The following is a 21,164-nucleotide window of genomic DNA, read 5'->3' on the forward strand; positions in this document are numbered from 1 at the left end:
TGAAAAATTTTAACGGCCCGTTTGATTATCTGTATTAATTGGTGGTGATGAGAATGATTTGTAATATTAATTTTTTTTTATAAGGAGGTTGAGAATGGCGATTTTGTGATTTTGTGCATATATGTATATAACATGATTTACATGGGGTCATCTGATAAGTTAGTTACTGTTGTCATTTAGAGCGTATAATGGTCATCGGAAATTAAATTAAATAAATTAATTTAAATAAATTAATTTGAGAATATCCCAAGGTTGCAAAGTTTATGTTTTTTAGCAAAAAGTAGTGTTCATGGATCGTGAAACAACTCGGGCCTCGCGAGAAAGGAAGGAAAGCTACTGTTTTGTAGAACAACAGGTCGCGGCTCGCGAGAAAAGAAGGAAAACTACTCTTTTGTGGAACAACAGGTCGCGGCTCGCGAGTTTCCTTCTGTTTTGCGGATTCTTCTTTGCAAAGTTAGTTTATCCGTTTCTGTTTTGTTAGTTGTAGACTCAATTAGGAACGGGAATATCAACAAGAGGGGGGTGAATTGTTGTTGTTACTAGTTTAAGCGTTTTTGCCCTGTTTTTGCGAAATTGAATAAAATAAATAAAGCTTAAACATAGAGCGAAATAATTAAAAGAGACAAACAATTTTTACGTGGAAACCTTCTAGGCCTAAATAGAAGGAAAAACCACGACCCCTCGGGATTTCTAAATTCTCCACTATGTTTAAGGCAACTCGTTACAATTACATTAAACATCTTACTTCACTCGAAGCGAATCTACTAGGCCAACTCTTCTCTCTTAAATTGCTTCACTCAAAGCAACAAACTTAGCTTCACTAAAAGCTAATTCTCACCACTAGCTTCACTAGAAGCTTTCTCCTTAGCTTTACTCAAAGCTAATCTCTTCTCTAGCTTCATTAAAAGCTATCTAATTTCCCCCTTAGACTCACCCGAGTCTAATTACAAATTCTCTCAACAACCCTTACAAAAGGATAAAAATTCTCTAAAAATAAAATCAATAAGTTGCACAAGAAAATATTATAAATTAATTGGCATTTTTTAAAACAAAATTTTCTTGTAAAAATTCTCCCAAAATTATGTATGATTTAATGGCTCATACTAAGGCGAGTTTTTATGAATAACCGAGTCCACTATTTATAGAGCTAAAATCCCTATTAAAAAGGAATATTCCAATCCATTATTCCATTATCAAAAAGATTATGGGAGTAATGTGGATAATGCAGCCATACGGTTATTTGACTAAGTCAAACCAGACAGAAATAACCGCTGTCTTCTGTTCCATTCAAGCAGCAGTTTCTTCAATAGCTGTTCCTGTTCCAGTACTAATTGCTGGAACGTGTTTGCTATAAATAGAAACGGTTATGCTTATTACGAATGGTTACTTGCTAACTTGTAGGTATAAAGACGGTTAAGAATGATAGCTAAGACCCATTCAACAACAACTAATTCTATTTTTAGTAAATCCAATATTTACTAAAAATAGATCCTAAAATAAAGGATCTTTATTTAGAGGCTCATACGTAAAGTAATTTTAAGAAAACTTTTTGCCAATTAATTATAATAATTAATAAATGCAACAAATCAACTTTATTTAATACATTAACTAAAAATAATAATTATAAATAAATAACCAGAATTTCCAGTTAACGTAGGTTGACTCCAATTCAGGAACAGTGCGTTGTTTCCAATTTCCAGTTTTGTTAGAACATCCAACTTAGGAACAGTAGACCTGTTGTCTCCATTTTATATCCCAAGCGATATACTTCTTCTAACATCCCTTGAATCCTTTTGACACGTGCATTCCCATGAACTAAGCCATAGGTACTATCAACGATCACAATTAATCGGATATCGACCTGCACACAATCTCTAAACACATATTTGCTTAAGTGTAGTCATCATCAAAACTCAAGAGGTCCAACAAATTCCCCCTTTTTGATGATGACAAACTTTTAAACAAACTTAAAATAAAATTAGAGTAAAATCAATGTTATAGAGCATATCAGAGATTAAAACAACTCTACATAACTTAGTAAATTAACTCGTTACAATATAATTTACCAAGCATACATTAAAAACAAATTACTCTATTAATTTGAAATATTTAAAATAACTTAAGCATAATCAAAACATCAGAAGTAGTTTATAACTTAAGATTTCAAATAAAACTAAACAAAACAAAACTTACCAAAATTCTAAGCATTGTAAGAACTTTTATCATAACATTCAAGTAATCATAAGTCAGAGCATATACATCATAACAATCAAAGTATGTATCTCAGTATTTATATCAGAGCTAAACTTATTAATCATCAGAGCATCGGAGCATAACTACCAGAGCATAGCCACAGTCCTAATGTTCAACAGAATAGATATTATCAGAGCTAAGCATACTCAAGCATTATTTAAGTTTGTGTCAAATATTCCCCCTTTTGACATCATTCAAAAAGAATTGAAGCAATCAAACCACAGCACTAAGCATATAGACATAGTCAAAGAGAGAATGAGGATGCACAAAGTAAAAAGCAATAACAATGAATGCAAACAAGATCAGCTATGATTAATCGTCACAGATAGTTAGTAGCATAAAGGAAAATGTAGGTCATAGTATGAATTGATACAAACAGTACCCCAGCTGGTACAAATCAAAAGCAAGAAAAGATTGTTTGATAATAGTGATGGTTGCAACAAATAAGAAAATATGATGATTATCAGGAGAAATTAAGATGCAGGAGCTTCTTCATCTATATATTCTGTTTCCACCTCTACTGTGTCAAGCTTGGCCCCCAAACGTGCTTCCATTTGGTCCATTTGAGCAGATAGTGAGGCTATAGAGACACAAATTTCATCCTTAAAAACAAGGAAGCTTGTCTGCAATTCTGTGAGTTTTAGGAGAATGGAGGATAAAGGGGCTGTAGGAATTGTAGTGTCACCTAAACCTTGATTTTGTGATGTGTGTACTGGTGGTGGTGATGATGGTATAGGTGACTGTGGTGGTGAAGATGGTTCTATTGGTGACTGTGTGGCAGGTTTAGATGAGGAAGGATGGCTTGGTTCAGCTGTTGTGTATGAGGCTGAGTCATCATCAATAATAACAACAGGTTTCTTTCCTTTGGAAGCTAGCCTACGACTCTTCCTAAGGTTTGAACCAGGTAAGGAACTCTCCTCATCTTTTTCTTCTTCTTCCTCCACAGCATCCTTCACAGGTTCCTTCTCAACTTCCCCCTTACAAGAATTTTCCTCCTGTTCCTTCTCAGAATGCTCCTCTGCCTTCTTAGTGGCAGAGGGAACAGGCTCCTTCTGTTCCTCCTTGTTTACTTCCTCCTCCTCAACATTTTCTTCAACTTCTTCTTCTTCATCGGTGTCCTCTGATTGTTCAAAAATTTTCTCAAGGGTCCCATTTTCAGTTAATCTTAGATGTAAATTTTTCAAACATTTTACACCCACTTTGTTGTTTGGACCCATGGGATAGTTTGGACCATCAAGAGGAACACCCAATTTCATAAATATCCATTAAAAATACAATCATTTAAGTGACAAATCATCAAAGAGGGAAAATTAATCTTGATTTTATTAGCCATACAATATATTAATGTAGCATCCCTTTTTCTCTTTGAGCTTTCATGCACTTCAGAAACATCCGGGGTTTCCTGTTGCTTTCTTGATGAGGACTCAGTTTCGGTAATGAGAGGTGTTGGATGGATGATTTGTAGAGGTTTGGGTTGTTTCATCTTGGGTGTACGGCTCTTGGTTTTCATGGTGATTTGTTGAGTTGATGGAGCGAGATTTTGCAGGAAATGTGAGAGGATAAAGATGATTTTGGAATGCAGAGTTGATTGCGCTTGAGGGTGAAGGGTTTAGGGCTTGGCGTGTGAGAATGTATAAAATGAATGTGAGGGGACGTGTTTTTAGGTGATTCATGTTCCTTATTTAATTCATGCATATGGACACAGAATGTGAAATGGAAACAGACGAATTTAGTGAAGAACTATGATGATTTTAACTCCCGCTATTTAATGGAAATGGCTGGGTAAATATATATATATATTAAATATTATGAAATTTTTTATGAAAATGAAAAATAAATGAAAATTTTATGCTACTTTAATCTGATCAAATCAAACAAGCAATCATATGAGCATTCAAGTATATACTTTTAAATGGTGCGTACCTGATCCTTTCGATAATCGATTTTTCAATCAAGATTTTGTGGTTGATCGACCTTTTCAATTTTCATTCTGACTTTAAGGATCACATATGTCACTCACTTCAATGCAGCTTGATCATGCCAAGTTCCAATCTCATTTTCTCATGTTATTCCCTTGGAAGCGGTTTAATCATGATATCTGCTATTTGCTCGTTTGTGTTTACATGCTTTAAAATAATATTTTCATTTTCAACATTATCCTTAAGAAAATGATGCCTAATGTGTATGTGTTTTACTCTTGAATGATGCACTGGATCTTTAGATATGCATATGGCACTGGTATTATCACAATAAATAGGAACACATTCAAATTTAATACCAAAATCTCTTAGCTGCTGTTTTATCCAAAGCATTTGGGAATAGCAAGCTGCTGCTGCTACGTATTCAGCTTCGGCAGTGGATAATGCAACAGTGTTTTGTTTCTTGGAACTCCATGAAACCAAACATGAGCCAAGAAATTGTACCATACCTGAAGTACTTTTTCTATTAGCTAAATCACCTGCATAATCTGCATCACTGAAACATTTCAAATCATAAACATCACTTTTAGGATAAAATAAGGATAAGTCGTCTGTTCCCTTCAAATATCTTAGAATTCGTTTAACTGCAGTGAGATGTGATTCTTTAAAATTGGATTGAAATCTAGTACATAAACCAACACTAAAAGAAATATCGGGTCTACTAGCAGTTAAATATAACAAAGAACCAATCATGCCTCGATACATGGTTTGATCAATAGTTGTTCCATTTGGGTCTTCATCTAATCTAACATTTGTAGCCATTGGTGTATGGTTGGTTTTAGCATTGTTTAGTCCATATTTCTTAAGAAGTTCTTTGATGTATTTTTGTTGATGAATAAAAATACCATTTTCAGTTTGTTTAATTTGCAACCCAAGGAAGAAGTTTAGTTCTCCCATCATACTCATTTCAAATTCATTGCTCATTAGGTTAGCAAATCCTTTACATAGCAATTCATTCGTGGCACCAAAAATAATATCATCAACGTATATTTGAACAACTAGAATATCAGAACCTCTATTCTTAAAGAATAAGGTTTTGTCAATTTTGCCTCTTACAAAGTCATTTTGAATCAAAAACTTTGATAGTCTTTCATACCATTGCCTAGGAGCTTGTTTCAAGCCAAAAAGAGCTTTATCAAGCTTGTAGACATGATCAAGACATGAGGTATTTTCAAAACCTGGTGGTTGTTCAACAAAAACTTCTTCATCAAGAAAACCATTTAAGAAAGCACATTTCACGTCCATTTGATATAATTTAAAATTCATGAAAGCAGCAAAAGAAATTAAAATTCTAATAGCCTCTAACCTTGCTACCGGTGCAAATGTCTCGGTATAATCAATACCTTCTTGTTGATTGTATCCTTTGACCACGAGCCTTGCTTTGTTTCTAACAATTATTCCATGCTCATCAAGTTTATTCCTATACCTTTTTGTGTTTTGGTTTGGGTTCCAAATGCCATACTTAATTTCTTTCAAATTCATTTAATTCATCTTGCATGGCTATGATCCATTCAGAATCCTTTAGAGCTTCTTCATGATTCTTGGGCTTGAGAGATGATAAGAACGCAAAGTGTGCACAAAAGTTTCTCATTTGAGATCTAGTTTGTGTTCCTTTATTCAAATCACTTATAATCAAATCAAGAGGATGGTATTTTTGATATCTCCAAGGTTTTGGCACAAAATCTCTTGTGGGAACAGTAGCATGTTCTGGTTCATCAGCTTTATTAACATTCTGTTTAGCTACTGGATTGTTCTGCTCATCTGTGGGAACAGCTGGATTGGGAACAGTCTGTTGTTCCTGATGTTCTGGCAGTTCCTGAACTCGATCAGTACTTTCTGCTTCTGCTGGACCCGGCTGTTCACCAGCTGTTCCTTGATCTTGCACTTTCAATTCTTCATCATCGTCCTCTAGATTTGCAAGACCTATCTTAAAATTATTTGTATCCTGTTCACTTGACAAAAAGTTAGATTCATCAAAAATTATATGAACGGATTCTTCCACACTCATTGTTCTTTTGTTATAAACTCTGTATGCCTTACTATGTGATGAGTAACCGAGGAATACTGCTTCATCACTTCTTTCATCAAACTTACCTATATTTCGTTTTCCATTAACATGTACAAAACATTTGCATCCAAACACACGAAAATAGGAAATATTTGGTTTAACACCTTTAAGCAATTCATAGGGTGTCTTAGAAGTGATTGGTCTTATTAACACACGATTCAAAATGTAACATGCAGTATTAACAGCCTCGGCCCAAAAATTTCTAGGTAAACCACTAGCAATTAACATGGTTCTAGCCATTTCCTCTAAAGTTCTATTTTTCCTTTCTACTACACCATTTTGTTGTGGTGTTCTTGGTGCGGAAAAATTATGACTTATTCCATGTTCACTGCAATAACTCATAAAACTTGAATTTTCAAATTCTCTTCCATGATCTGACCTTATGTGAATAATTTGATTATTGGTAGATTTTTGTATTTTGTTAGCGAAAGAAACAAACTCATTAAAGGCTTCATCTTTACTAACTAAAAATAAAATCCATGTAAATCTACTATAATTATCAACAATAACAAACACATATCTTTTGCCACTACGGCTTTGTGTTCTCATAGGTCCACATAGATCCATATGTAATAATTCAAGTGGTTTAGAGGTGGTCACAACATTCTTTGGTTTAAAAGATGACCTAACTTGTTTTCCTTTGGCACAAGGATCACAAATTTCATCCTTAAGGAATTTTATAGCTGGTAGTCCTCTAACTAGGTCTTTTGATCTTAATATATTAATCAATGAATAACTAGCATGACCTAGACGCTTATGCCAAAGAAGTGGGTCGTCTTCTATAACGCTTAGACACGTTAGACTGGTTTTGGGAACAGTGTCCAGGTCCACAACATAAGTGTTCCCTTTTCTGATTCCCTCAAGAACGGTGTCTCCTGTGTCATTCCTAGAAATAATGCACCCTTTTTGAAGTAAAGTTCATAGAGTTACCTTTAACGCAAAATTGAGAAATGCTTAGTAAGTTATGTTTCAAATCCTCGACTAAAAATACATTATCGATAGCATGGGAACATGACCTTCCAACTTTTCCTTTGGCGATTATCTCACCCTTCTTATTGTCACCGAAGGTTACTGTTCCCCCATCATAGGCTTCAAGTGAGAGAAATTTAGATTTATCACCCGTCATGTGCTTGGAACACCCACTGTCGAGATACCATGAGCTGTTCCCCCTCACTTGGACCTGAAAGAAATATATTGTTAGTTACAGGAACCCAGGCTGTCTTGGGTTCCTTGTCGATTTTACAAGAATCTTTTTTCTTAATCAGAATGTTATCGACATAATTTCTGTTGGAGACAGTGTACTTTTCCCTTTTGGTGCACTGGTCCTTCAGATGGCCAGTTCCTCCACAGAAGGAACAGATTCTGTCACTAGGGAGATCAACGTAAGCTTTCTTCTTCTTATTATTCTTAAAGTAAGCTTTCTCTTGAAGTAATTTTGAAGTAATTTTTATCATTATTATTACGGTTAGATTCTAGATTCAACTTTAAATTTTGAAAATCATTGCACATATCTTTAGTAGATGCATCATTCAATTCTTTATTCAAGCCTAATAATTTCTATTGTGACAACTCAATATTAAGAATAACATTTTCCTTTTTAATTCTCTCCATATTTTCCTTTAGAATTATATTTTGGTCCAACAAACCGAAAAATCTGTTTTGAACATCGTATCTAAAGGTGTTTATATAGGAGACATGGTCTTTGCTTACCTTGAGTTCCTTTTCTAATTGGAGACACTTAACATTGCAATTTTCAAGTTTAATTTGTGTCTCCTTTAGCAACTCTATTAATTTATTTTTACTCAATTTGGATGGATGGACAGAAAATAAGTTAGAAGAACATACCTGCTTTATGGCAAGGGCATTAATTTCCATCTTCTAAAAATCTTCTTTTCAAATTCGGTAATGGGTTTGGGAACAATTTCATGATTGGAGTTAGTAATGGTTACCTCAAAATCTCCAATATCGATGACTCTCCAAACTTGATAATTTTCCGCTTTGATGAAGATCTCCATCCTATTCTTCCATTAAGTATAGAATTTTCCATCAAACATTGGTGGTCTTTGAGTAGAATACCCTTCTTCCATTCGCTCGTTCATAATTGACATTTTCGGGAACACCAGGATTCTGCCCTCAGGGTTTCCTGATCTACTGGGAACAGGGCTCTGATACCAATTGTAGACTCAATTAGGAACGGGAACAGCAACAAGAGGGGGGGGTGAATTGTTGCTGTTCCCGTTCCTAATTGAGTCTACAACTACCAACGGTTAAATACGGTTATATTAACCAAATATATTGGATGCTAGGAATTTTTGATTTCTTTTCTTCTCGAGCACTTTACATAGAGAACTTGCAATCCTCGATTGTAATTTTCCGTATCTTCTTCCATTTAAGTTTTCTTTACAACGTTCAAGATTCCGTGTGCTAGGAATTTAGTGTAATTTTTTGTATCTCAAAACATATTTCCGATTTATTCCCAAGCACCGTAGTAGAGAGGAAATGATGTTTTAGGAAAGAGCATCTCGCCTACAATTAATATCAAGTTCAAACAAAATCTTGTTACTTTGTTGGGGATTGAAGATCCGCTTCTCGGAGTTCTCGGTGGTGTATATAAACATGGTTCTTGATTGTCATATGTAATTTGTTTCCTTCTACAAATTTGCAACTTTATTTTATAGTTTATTTAATAAATAAAGTAACATTTTACAACAGTTGCAGAACTTAAGAGTTGTATGCAACGTGAGTTTGAAATGTTAAAAATGGGAAGAATGAAGTATTTCCTTAGTTTAGAGGTGAAGTAAGTTGATGATAGGGTGTTCTTGTCTCAAAGGAAGTATTCTCGTGATCATCTATTCCAATTTGGCATGCACAATTGCAAGGTAGCACCAACACCCATGAATGTAAATGAGAAATTGTAACAAGAAGATGGTACAGAAGTTGTTGATGCTAATTACGAAGCTGTATATGACAAAAAAATTCTATATTTATTCAAATGGAATTTTTTTCTGGAATTATGAGATATTATACAACGAAGTATATTATAAGGCTTCATTCAATTTTATCTCTTGTTGGCCTGCAACAACAGCAGCAGCAGCTTCCCTAACAAGTTCTTTGAACTCCTCTGCAACAGCACTGATATTTGGTGATGGCGTCAAAAGATCCAGTTGTTTTACAAGTGTGATTTCAAATCCCAATGTGAATTTTGGACTCAAACCTTTTGGTAATCTTGCAAGGATCGGAGCTGCATCAATACACTTATTCTAATAAGGAGTAATCCTAAATTAATAATATAGACAAGCTATTGCTTTGACTCTTTTAACAAAAAGGATAATTAAATATATTTTAAAGGAAGTTACTAATCCCATAATAAGTACATATATATATATATATATATATATATATATATATATATATATATATATATATATATATATATATATATTAAAATCTTGATTCTGATTTAGGATTCTAAGAACCAATGATATAAAATACACGAGCGATTCGGATCGTAGATATGATCTAAATATGGTAGAATCTTGTAATCTTACTTAGTTCAAGAATTTAGGTGATACAATCATAACACAATTCTGCGATCTTACTACCCGACGATCCGATTGTACTAGAGTACTTTAAATCGTAAAATGCTTTCATATGATTTAGATTTCAATCATGTATAACTAAACATATTTAAAATAATTATACCAATATAACTATAAAATTCAAGTTTTTCTTGATTTTCAGTTTAAAAATGATTATAAAAGTATTGTTTTTCAAAACTTAATTGATGAAGCTAAATAACTTTTTACTTAGAACTTAAAACTTACATAAAGAAAAAATATAATAAATAATCAGTAATCTAAAACACAAAAATGCATAATTAATGTATATTTGTAGGATCATACGTCTTAATTCTACCAATTTCGATCCTACTTTCTAAACAATCCCATGGAGAATTTCGATCCTAATAACCTTGTGTGTCTATATATATATATATATATATATATATATATATATATATATATATATATATATATATATATATATATATATATATATATATATATATATATATATATATATATATATATATATATATATATTTGACACTATCAGTGTTTGGAAAAAGTTGTTATAATTAATAGCAAGGGATTTCAATTAGCTAAATTGGAATTTGTTTAATTAATTTGTGTAGGGATGTTAGAAGGTAAACACAAGTTCAACTACAGATAAATTAAAATAGGGTGTTAAAATAAATATAAAATGTAAAAAGATTGCTGATATAAAATGTAGGAATGAATGCAATAATGATAAGTATAAAAGGAAGTTACACATAATTATAAATTTTAAAAAAAGTTCATATCATAAATTTATTTTCCCGTTTTGCTCATTCAGTCAACATCCGATTTAATATATGTTCTATTTTACACATTAGTAGTAAAATATGATTAATCTTAAATAATAATAATAATAATAGCAAAAACTAACATTGCAAGTATAATAGACCAAAAAAATATATAATAATATATATATTTTTGAAAAATAAGTCATAAATAGTATTTTAATAAAAATGACAAGGTAAAAAATTTGTGTTTCTAAAATACCTTTTATATATTATAATAAGCTACAAAACAATGTTGGCTTAATTTTTTATTACTTACCATTAAACACATCTTTAATTTGATTTGGTTGATGAACAGCATCTGTTTTTGTATCTGCAGCACTCACCATTTCATTTACAGCCCCAGCAATTTCATTTATATTTGATGATTGCATGTCAATCTCCAGTTCTACTCCTAATGTTATTCCAAATATCACCTCCCAACTTGGTTTCTTTCCAAAAACTGTCCAAATGACCTAAGTTATAAGTTTGTTTTTAACAAATGATTCATAGTCACTCTATGTTGTAAATATATAATACGTGGTGTTATACACTTGTCAATGCACCAATTTAATCTTTAGTATTTTAAATTGTTTTTAAAAATTTTTAATATGTTGATATTAGAAAAATTATCATTTCCCATCCACTTGGGGCTAGCTTTGAGATTTTAGGGTTCAGGATGAAAAATAAATTATGGACCCTAATTATAAAATATATATTTTTAATAATAAAATTATTAATATAAAAAAAAAAAGTTAAACGCTAATAATAGAGCTTGATATTATTTGCTTTTCGTTTGATCGATAATCATGCATTTATAACTTATTAATTAGTAAACAAGGTAACAAGTATATTAATAACTTTGACATGGTGGTTAAATGCACAATTTAATTACCTAAGGACTAAGGTCTCAAGTTTGATGCATATAAAGGCAAAATTATTTATTTTTTGGTGGGCCCTAGGTGCAAGCTCTTCTTGCATTTGCTACTGATCCGCTTTTAAGTGTCTAAAATTTAAACATTATAATTGATAATCAAGATAAATAAGCTAAATTTTGAGTGATTTGAAGTTAATGATGGTGTTTTGAGATGAGTTCAAATGTTAGCAAAAAGTTATCATATTGACAAAACCAGAGATACTAACCTGATTTAGTACTTAAGAGGAAGAATAGTAAGATAAGAAGAGTAAAAGAGTTGGAGAGATTCCTGTGCATTTGCATTATTGATAAATCTTAATGAATTATCAAAGTGCATAGTTTCATATTTATAAGAAAGGAATGAAGAAAAGGTGAGGAACCATCAAACAACTTTATTTCTAAAGCTGTAATTTTAAAAAAACAGATTGATGTACAATTTGTTATTTCTTGAGAAATTGCTTAAATTATAAGATTACAAATCTACATTTATTTTATTTTGTAAAATAAAAAAGGTTTTTGTACATGTCATGAATCATAGTATCGGTTTTCTTAGAAACTTTGTTGTTTTGTCCCTTTATAAATCCCACCCAATAAATCCATCTGTGAAATTATTAGCCAATTTTTATTTTTAGGAAATTTCTTCCAAATATTAGGAAGTTTCCTATTTTACAAATACTAATTAATATGTAAGTCATACTCCATGTATCTTTTATTGTACACTTTTCATTTCACTTTCTCTCATCCATTTTTCATTTCACTCTTTCTTTTTTAATCTTATATATAAAATTATACTCTTTTTCCATTTTAACTACAAATTTTTACCATCAATTTATTTTTATTCTTCTTTCTATTAAATTTTTATTTATTTTATAACTTGTACAAAATAAAAATAATACATGCAATATGTCTTAGTCTTCATGGTTTGTATGAAACGTCATCTTTTGTGTTGCAATCAAAATAAACTTATGGTACCTTTTGATGGCATTGTGGTTCCTTGTATTTTATTTAACAACTACTTCCTCTATTTCTTTTTAAAGTTTCCGCTTTTTATTTTAGGGTGTTTTTATTTTTGTTCTTATAAAAAAAATTTTCATATATATCATAAATTTTGTACAAAAATAACCTTAATTATCCTCATTTTTATATTTCTTATTGGTTCTCACATTTTTTCCACTAACTTTATAAAAATATTTTTTTATTAGTTGTTGCCCCTTATATTTTTTTAATATTTATGGTCCCCACTTTTCCTCCATCAAATTTATTATTCAATAAGATAATATCTCCAGTCTCCACTATCTAAAAGATTTTACATTTTTTAATTCCCGTGAATATTTCTTTCTTATGGGAACTTCATTAAAGAACGAAAAGAGTATTAGAATTTAAGAAATGGGTCATCATAACCAATAAACATAGAAGTGATTTTTACACTTCAAACGACAACAGTTAGACTAGAAGAAAATCCTGATCAATAACGGTTATTTACAAATAATCACAAAATGACAAAATACATTGTATTAAAATAAACAAAATAAGAAAAAGATAAATAAAAATCCCAAAAGGCCTTTTATAAAATGAAGGCACATATGCGTGATTTACTACTTTTTTAAATAACTATTATTTACCTATACTAACTCGTTAGACTAAGGATGACAATTAAGCTTGAATTTGTCCCTGATCCGATCCGATTCGAAAAATTTAATCCTATTTGTGAGTCCGAGAAAAATAATATTTGCCTTCGAATCCGATTAGATAGTCTGAGAGCAATTCAGAGACAGACTAGAGTTGGACCTCATAAAAATCTGTTTCTCAGACCCGACTTCCAACTCTGATCAAACTTCAATTCGACCCAACTCTGACTCGATTTGACCCAACACCCGAATCCAAATTGAATATAATTATTATACTCAAAGTTTAAAACACAATGTTTTGGTCTCATGATTGAATATTAAAAGAAAGATCATGTGAATTATGGCAAAGATTGTGAAATTGTAAATTTAACTCAGTTCAAAAATAACACAATTGTAAAATCAAATGATTCAAGAAATTTACAAAAATAAAAAGCTGTAATTTACTTATGTATATTCTTTAGCCATCTTTATTTTAAAAAGAACACTTAAAATTCAAATAATATTTTAAATATTTTGATATTATTTAAAAAATACATAAATACTTATTTGTATCCTGTTTTATTATTTTAATGAATTGACAAATTTCAAAAAATATACACTAATCATATAATCAATAATTTAGTAAAACAAACGCACAAAATAGATACAGTTATAATGATCCTTATTAAATTATGTTGTGCAAGTAGAATAATCTTGTAATAGGTTTATCAAAGCAACATTAACAATTTTAAAGCCCTACCTTTGATAACATCAAATTAATAAACTCAAGAGTTTTCTTAATCAATAATTCAAAATTTATCAACTATAAATACCACTTCAATCATTAATAAGTCAGTCACACCTAATAAAATCAAATCTCAACTGGTAATCTAGATAAAAAAAATAACTCTAAGATAGCAAGAAATTTCATTAAAAAGTTAACAGTCTTAACTCTGACACGTGATATTCATAAAATATTCATATTACCGTCAACAGTCTAGTTTAATCATTAGAAAGAAAAACAATAGAAATTTGGGTCCAGGAATATAGTCGATAGGGTGGGGAAGACCAATTTAGCATTTTTGTGGAGTATTTTTAGAATTGTGTAGAATCGATAGACTCGTATGATTGCAATTAAGATTTATGATTCTAATTGCGATTCTAGTATTTGAATGACATAATTTCTTAGTTAAGTTGTATATGAAAGACTACTCTATTAGTTTTTATGCTTTTAAATCATTAGTACCATTTCAATAATGATAAAGTTGGTAATAATTTGAGCTCCGTTGGAGGTCCAAGTGTCCGAATCAGAGCAAAGTTGAAGTATACATAATCTAACTCTGAGTGGAGTTAGATTGAAAAATATAATCTCAATTTTATCCGGAGCAAAGTCAAAGGATAAATAATTCGAACCAAGTCCGACCCATTGTCATCCCTTGGTTGGAGTTCACCTCAAATTAATAAAATTGTACTCTTTTGTACTCTTTTTTTCTAACGTGGGACAACTCAAATATGAGCTGTAAAGAGCTTCAGTAGTTCCCTTGTCAGCCCACCTAGTTATAAAGTCTCAACAACGAACCATGTTAGAATACCATATATAATTTAAAAAATAGACAAGACCAACTCAAATAAGGAAGAAAAGAGGTAATCTACATACCAACGCAAAAGAGGTTTACAATTGAAACTAATTGGTTATACAATAAGAGTTACTTATTGAGTTTATAAAATTGTATACTCCTTTCTATTATCCGATGTAGGACACCTAACATGTGGGTTAAAATGAACACTTCAACATAATTTGGTTCCTTGACAATAATTCAAATTGATTTTACTAACTAATTTTTATTTATTTCTTTCAAATAACATAAAATGAATACCACTTTTGTAGTTTTAAATTTTTAGTTGTAATAATTTTCATAACTCCATACCTCTAATTTCTCACTAAAAAACGCTCTGAACTAAAATTGAGCATCAAAATAATAGGGTTGATGAATTTTTAACCACTTAATTAATTATTTATTAATTGATTTTACAATTAATATTAATATTATTACTAATATACTAAAATTATTTCATACATATTAAAATATTATTAACTAAATTAAACTCATTATTAATTAAACAAAAAATATTATTAATGGATAAATTATTATCATTAATCAAAACCTAAAAACTAAATTATCATTATTAATCAAGTAAATAAGTAAACACTTTTACCCGTGTACTAAAGCTCAAAACAAATTTTAAATGGTTATCATTTCTCGCCCGATTGTTGGAATTGGACATACAACATATTTTGTGATTTTTTTTATCAAAAGTTATGGCCAAAAGAATGAACTTGTATCCAATTTCAACTCAAATCTTTTAAATTATAAACACTTTCTTCTTATTTGCTTTTCTTTTTTGTTCAACATCTTCAACCGAGCTAAAATTCAAAATTTAATGAAATAAAATAAAATATTAAACAAATAATAAATTTAGACCCAGTCGCAGAAAATGTGCGACTTGAACTAGGTAGAGCCATAAAAGAACGTGCAACTACAACCATTGATTTTTTAATTATTTTTATTTTTTAATTTAATAATATTAATAATTTTAGTTTGAAAATAATGATTTTTATTTGATAATAAAAAATAGATTTAAGGGTATTTTTTTAATTTCAGTAAAAAAGATAGCCAAAACATAAAAAAGAAAACAACATGCAAAAGGCCGGAAAATTAATTGGACCAGTCATATGATTACCTTTATACTAAAGATTCCACCAATGCACGAGCCATTGACTAGGACCCTATGTTGACCTAACAACTACATACATGACCTTGTGGTCAAGATCAGATCTCAATGTAATAAAAGAAAAACTTTCTGCCTAAATCTCTAACGGTTTCATTTCACTTCTAACACTATTCATCAATTACTTTTAACTTGTATTATATTCTTAATTTAAAAATTATAACTTACACAAGTTTGATTTTGTTCGATTTGTTTCAATATAAAGATCAGTAATATCAACTTTTTGTAATTTTTAATTAAACACAATTAAAGATACTAGTGATATTATCACTAGTCAAATGTGATATTAAGATGATTAGAAAGGGATAATTTGATAACCAGACTTATGATGCATTTTAAATCATGTTAGGCTTGAAATAGACCCAACTAATAGAGTAGGACCCAACTCAAGTTTGTCCTAACCCATGAGCCATGAGTCCATGAATCATTTGAGACCTTTATTGTACCATATTTGATCCTACTTTAATGATTTGGTTCACGATATTTTATATTTAATGGGCTTATATCAACGGTCTTGGTCTAATCAAAGTTAATTTTAATCTTTTCAACCTTGATGGATTTGGAGACTAAAACCCAATTAATTTATGCACTCGTCATATTGCACTAAAATTTTCAAAACACAACACGAACTAAATGATAAGTGCACTTTTGAGAGTCTATTGAGTCTATTTTGCTACTATTTTTGTGGGTTTTCATGGATTTTTGGCCTTATCGTTAAACTTGATCATGTTTCGGAAATTTTAGAGATCCTTAGCAAAATATTAAATATAGGCCCTTATGTAACATTTTAGTAAACTTTAATTTGTTTTAATTCTTGACCAACGACTTCTCTGTATGACAAATAGTACACCAGTAAATCACAAAGCAGCTAGTCTCTTGAGAGACATCTCTTAGGCCCAGCCCATTAAAACTTATACCTATTTATCGTATTTTTAATGCCTACTTACATTATCTACTTATTGTATTTTTAATGCCTACTTACATTATCCTAATGTCACTTATCGTATCCTTAATGCCTACTTACAATATCTTAAATGTCTACTTATATTATTTTTGATGCCTACTTATAGTATTTCAAAAAATATATGTATAATGAGCTGATCTAATTAAAGATGGTCTCTCAAAGATACCGTTTTTCACAAGAATTTGTGATCACAGAGAAGTGCAAATGTTTGTTTTCTTCGATGAGTGTTGATTTCTGAGATTAAATAACACTGTAACATAATTTGCTTTTAGCGGTATATATTTAGCGACATTTAATTTGAATGTCGCTATTTCAAATTTCTAATAGTATATATAGAGGATTTAGTGACATTTATTAAATCCTTTAGCAGCATAATAAAAAATCACACTAAAGCTTTTTGTGACATAGAATATAGTAATAATTCTTATAAATGCCACTATAGACTATAATAACAATTAAATATGCCACTAAATGCCAAATAAAGTGTAGCTAAATAGCTTTATAATGAAACTTAAAATAAAAACCAATATTTATTACACTAAAAATACACAGCGGTATTTTTTTAATACTACTAAATTCAATGTCACGAAAAGTATATGTTGTAGTGTAAAACCTGGTTAAGAATATGCATTAAACAAGTAACCGTTAACACATACTCCCACTAAAGAACATTTACAAAAAACATCATGGTATTACCATTTCCAACTAAATCTCAATAAAAGAAAATAAATCTCAATAATAGAAAATAAAAATAGTAAGAACATAATAACAAATAATAATTCTTGAAAGTTCAGACGATCAGTTCTTATAAAGAAAGAATGGGAAGATCAAGTGTGAGCTTTTAATTTGCAGAGTTATAGTGTGGGAAGAAGAGAAAAATTGAGGAGTTATTGTTAGAAAAAGAAGAGAAAAATTGAAGAGTTATGTCTGAGAAGAACAGAAAAATGTGGGTTAATGAATTTGAAGAGTCAATGTTATACACCTTGTAATTCCTATTCTGAATTAAAGGGTTACTAACATATGCTTGAGAATTGGGCCACCAAAAACCGGGGCCCTGAGCCACTGCTCATGGAGCTCCGGTTATTGGACCGGGTCTGAACTTGATTACATAAAAATTGAGTTAAATAAATTTTACATGCCTTGGAATAATTCAGTTATGTTTTTTGATTTTTTTTTGAGTCAAATTTGGCATAATTTGTGTAGTATGCTAGCGCCAGAAACTATATATAGATTTAATTCAATTATAAGTGGGGTGTTGAGAGGTCGACGAGTCTTTAAGGGTTATGGTCGATTAATCCTAAAGTCCTACATTTTTATGAATAAGTTGAATGTCGAGAAATCTACAACATTAGGGGGATAGAAGAAACCCTAAAAAAATCACGTACTAACTTCACATAAAAACGGAGTAAAGAAACCTAATAACATGTTCGTTTGAACACTAATCATAAAACAAGGTAGAAGACACTTATTTATGTTCAAGTGAATACAAATATGCTTTATTGGGTAAGTTTTCTTGTTTGAGCACCTAGCCTGCGTATTCAAGCAGATCCTTGCTCGAGCTTTGCTAGATTTATATTTCGTTCTTACCTCTTATCTAGTTTAAGAGTTCATAGTAAAACTTAAAGTTCTCTTTCTCACACTCTATTGTAATTTATTTAAGAGTGCATAGTTAAAACTTAAAGTTTTTTTATCCTATAATCAATGAAAGCAAACATACATCAAGAAGGAAGTAGCCTAAATAGTATGAACCTCGTTAATTATTTTGTCTTTTTATATTGAATCATTTTATTTTTTTAGCAGATATTTTTTTTTATTATTTGTAAAAAAAATATACAACCTATGTCAAAACCGTATATAAAAAAATTAGGCATATGAAGACTAACCCTTTCATAGCATTAGTGAGAACCTTTAACCCACCTGCTAATGAGGCCTTTAACCCTTAACATATGAATAAACTACTATATAGTTCCTATACTTTTTTCAGACCTATATACAAGAATAAGCAAGTACAATTTTGCTCATAACCTTTAAGAAATTATTAGTAATTCTCAACAACATTTTTCCTGTCGCTTAACTTTGAGATACATGATCACCATGGGCAACATTATATTTTTGGATCGAGATAGCTGCAAAGATTTTTTTTGTGGCTAGCCAACTAGTTTTCTGAAAATCTTGCTTAAGTGACATTTCTATTTTTTTTCTTAAAGTTTAGTACTCCTTAGATTCACTTACATTTTTGCAAACCGTTGAAAAGGTACTAGTGAATTACCTTTGTTCTTTATATAAAGGGTATACCTTATCAACTTCTATCTGAAGAGGGGGGTTAGAGGGGGGGACAGAAGCGGCAGTGCAAGCTAGACTTTGAATTGAGAGTGGGGACTTGGAACATAGGTATCCTAGAAGCCAAATCCTTGGTGCTGGCGACGGAGCTTATTAAATACAAGATTCATGTGGCATGTGTTCAGGAAACTAGGTGGAAGGGAAAGAAAGCAAGAGGTGTAAAGGGGTATAAGTTGTGGTATGCAGGTTTGGACGGTAGACGAAGTGGGGTTCGTATACTTGTGTCTAACGATATCTTAAAGCAATTAGTGGAAGTGAGGAGGTGTAACGATAGTATTATGCTAGTTAGATTAAAAGTGGGAGAAGAGGTCATATCGGTCGTTGGTGCTAGGTACCGAGATGCCCGCCCAACACAAGTTATTATTGTTGGTGTTTTGAATGAGGAAGAAAATTGTCGAGAAAAAAATAGATCTCAAGGGAAGGATCATGTGGGGTAGACTCAAAGGGCATGTCGTCTCTACCTTGGCAAGCAAGATGAATTCGTTGGGCCACCCAAGTTAGTCTAAAGATGCTAATCAAATGTGGGTGTCTATGGCGAATACCATTCGAGAAGAGGCAAAAGAGACCTAAGGGGTTGCGTTGGGAAAGATAAAGATGTATAAAGAAACCTGGTGGTGGAACGAGGAGGTATAGAAGAAGATAAAGGACAAAAACATGAGATTTAAGGAACTTATGACATGTAAAGAGGAGGACGACAAGGTACTAAAAAGAGAGCTACAAAGATGCAAAGCAGGCAACGAAGAAAGTGGTAGCAGAGGCAAAACGTCGTGCCTATGAGGACTTTTATCAAAAGCTCGATACCAAAGAAGGGGAGAAGGACATTTTTAGGTTGGCCAAAGCTAAGTCCATGCAAAAACAAGACTTAGAAGCAGTGAAATACATCAAAGATGAGGACGGCCGAATGCTCCTGAGACAAGTGTTCATCAAAATGAGATGGCGTCAATATTTCTCTTGATTACTAAATGAGACAAGAGGGCCAAAGGAGGAGAATAGATTAACTTTTGAGGTTCAAAGACCACAAGACTATGAGTCGACAAGTGATATTACCACAAAGGAAGAAGCTCTCAAGAAGATGGGGAGAACAAAGGCAGTTCGACCTGATAACATATCGATTGAGGTATAGAGAGGTTTAGGAATACAGGGCATTTGTTGGTTGACTAACCTCTTTAATGTTATCTTAAGGAAACATAAGATGCCAGAAGAATGGAGAAAGAGACACTTATTCCACTATATAAGAAAAAAGGGGATGCACAAGTATGTGGAAACTATAGAGGGAACTAACTTCTAAGTCACGCAATGAAATTGTGGGAAAGAGTGATAGAGAGGAGAATCAGAGAAGAAACGATGATCATAGAGAACCAATTCGGTTTCATGCAAGGAAGGTCAATTATCGAGGCTATTGATGTTTTGAGAAGACCGATGGAAAAATATAAGGAGTGGAAGAAGGATCTGCATATGGTGTTCATCGACTTGGAGAAAGCGTATGATAGCATAACACGAGGCATCATATGGGATGGCCTCAAGGCTAGAGGTATTTCACAAAGGTACATTAAGGTTATACGAGATATATATGAAAGGGTATCAACCAACATTCAGACACCGGTGGGGATGACAGAACCTTTTCCAGTTAAGGTCGGCTTACATCTGGGATCAACATTAAGCCCTTTTATTTTTACAGTTATTATAGAAGAGATTTCTAAATTTATTTGGGAGATTGTACGGTGGTGCATGTCATTTTCTGACTATATCGTGTTGATAGCAGAAACCAAGGAGGAAGTTAATAATAAATTGGAAGAGTGGAGGGCAGTTTTATAAGGGAAAGGGTTGCGTATAAGTCATACGAAGACATAATATATGAGATGCGACTTT

At 31.5% G+C, this 21,164-nt stretch overlaps 1 protein-coding gene across 1 annotated transcript; it reads right to left on the reverse strand.

Annotated features, from left to right (window-relative positions):
* Positions 1-8,609: 8,609 nt before the first annotated feature.
* Positions 8,610-12,064, reverse strand: LOC130805017 (uncharacterized). The gene is made up of 3 exons (XM_057669617.1): positions 11,822-12,064; positions 10,959-11,141; positions 8,610-9,541 (listed from the first exon to the last, which is right to left on the reverse strand). Exons 1-3 carry the CDS (start codon positions 11,895-11,897, stop codon positions 9,339-9,341), a joined length of 462 nt encoding a protein of 153 aa, XP_057525600.1. The 5' UTR covers positions 11,898-12,064; the 3' UTR covers positions 8,610-9,338.
* Positions 12,065-21,164: the final 9,100 nt, after the last annotated feature.

This window comes from Amaranthus tricolor, chromosome 2 (assembly GCF_026212465.1).
Source record: "Amaranthus tricolor cultivar Red isolate AtriRed21 chromosome 2, ASM2621246v1, whole genome shotgun sequence".
Classification (NCBI taxonomy): domain Eukaryota; kingdom Viridiplantae; phylum Streptophyta; class Magnoliopsida; order Caryophyllales; family Amaranthaceae; genus Amaranthus; species Amaranthus tricolor.

Bases quoted from the DNA above. Each gene is read 5' to 3' on its own strand.
- LOC130805017 (XM_057669617.1), bottom strand. From the start codon at position 11,897: ATGCAAATGCACAGGAATCTCTCCAACTCTTTTACTCTTCTTATCTTA. The intron at 11,142-11,821 runs GTTAGTATCTCT...TCATTTGGACAG, and splicing joins CCTCTTAAGTACTAAATCAG to TTTTTGGAAAGAAACCAAGT. The intron at 9,542-10,958 runs GTAAGTAATAAA...GTATTGATGCAG, and splicing joins AATTAAAGATGTGTTTAATG to CTCCGATCCTTGCAAGATTA.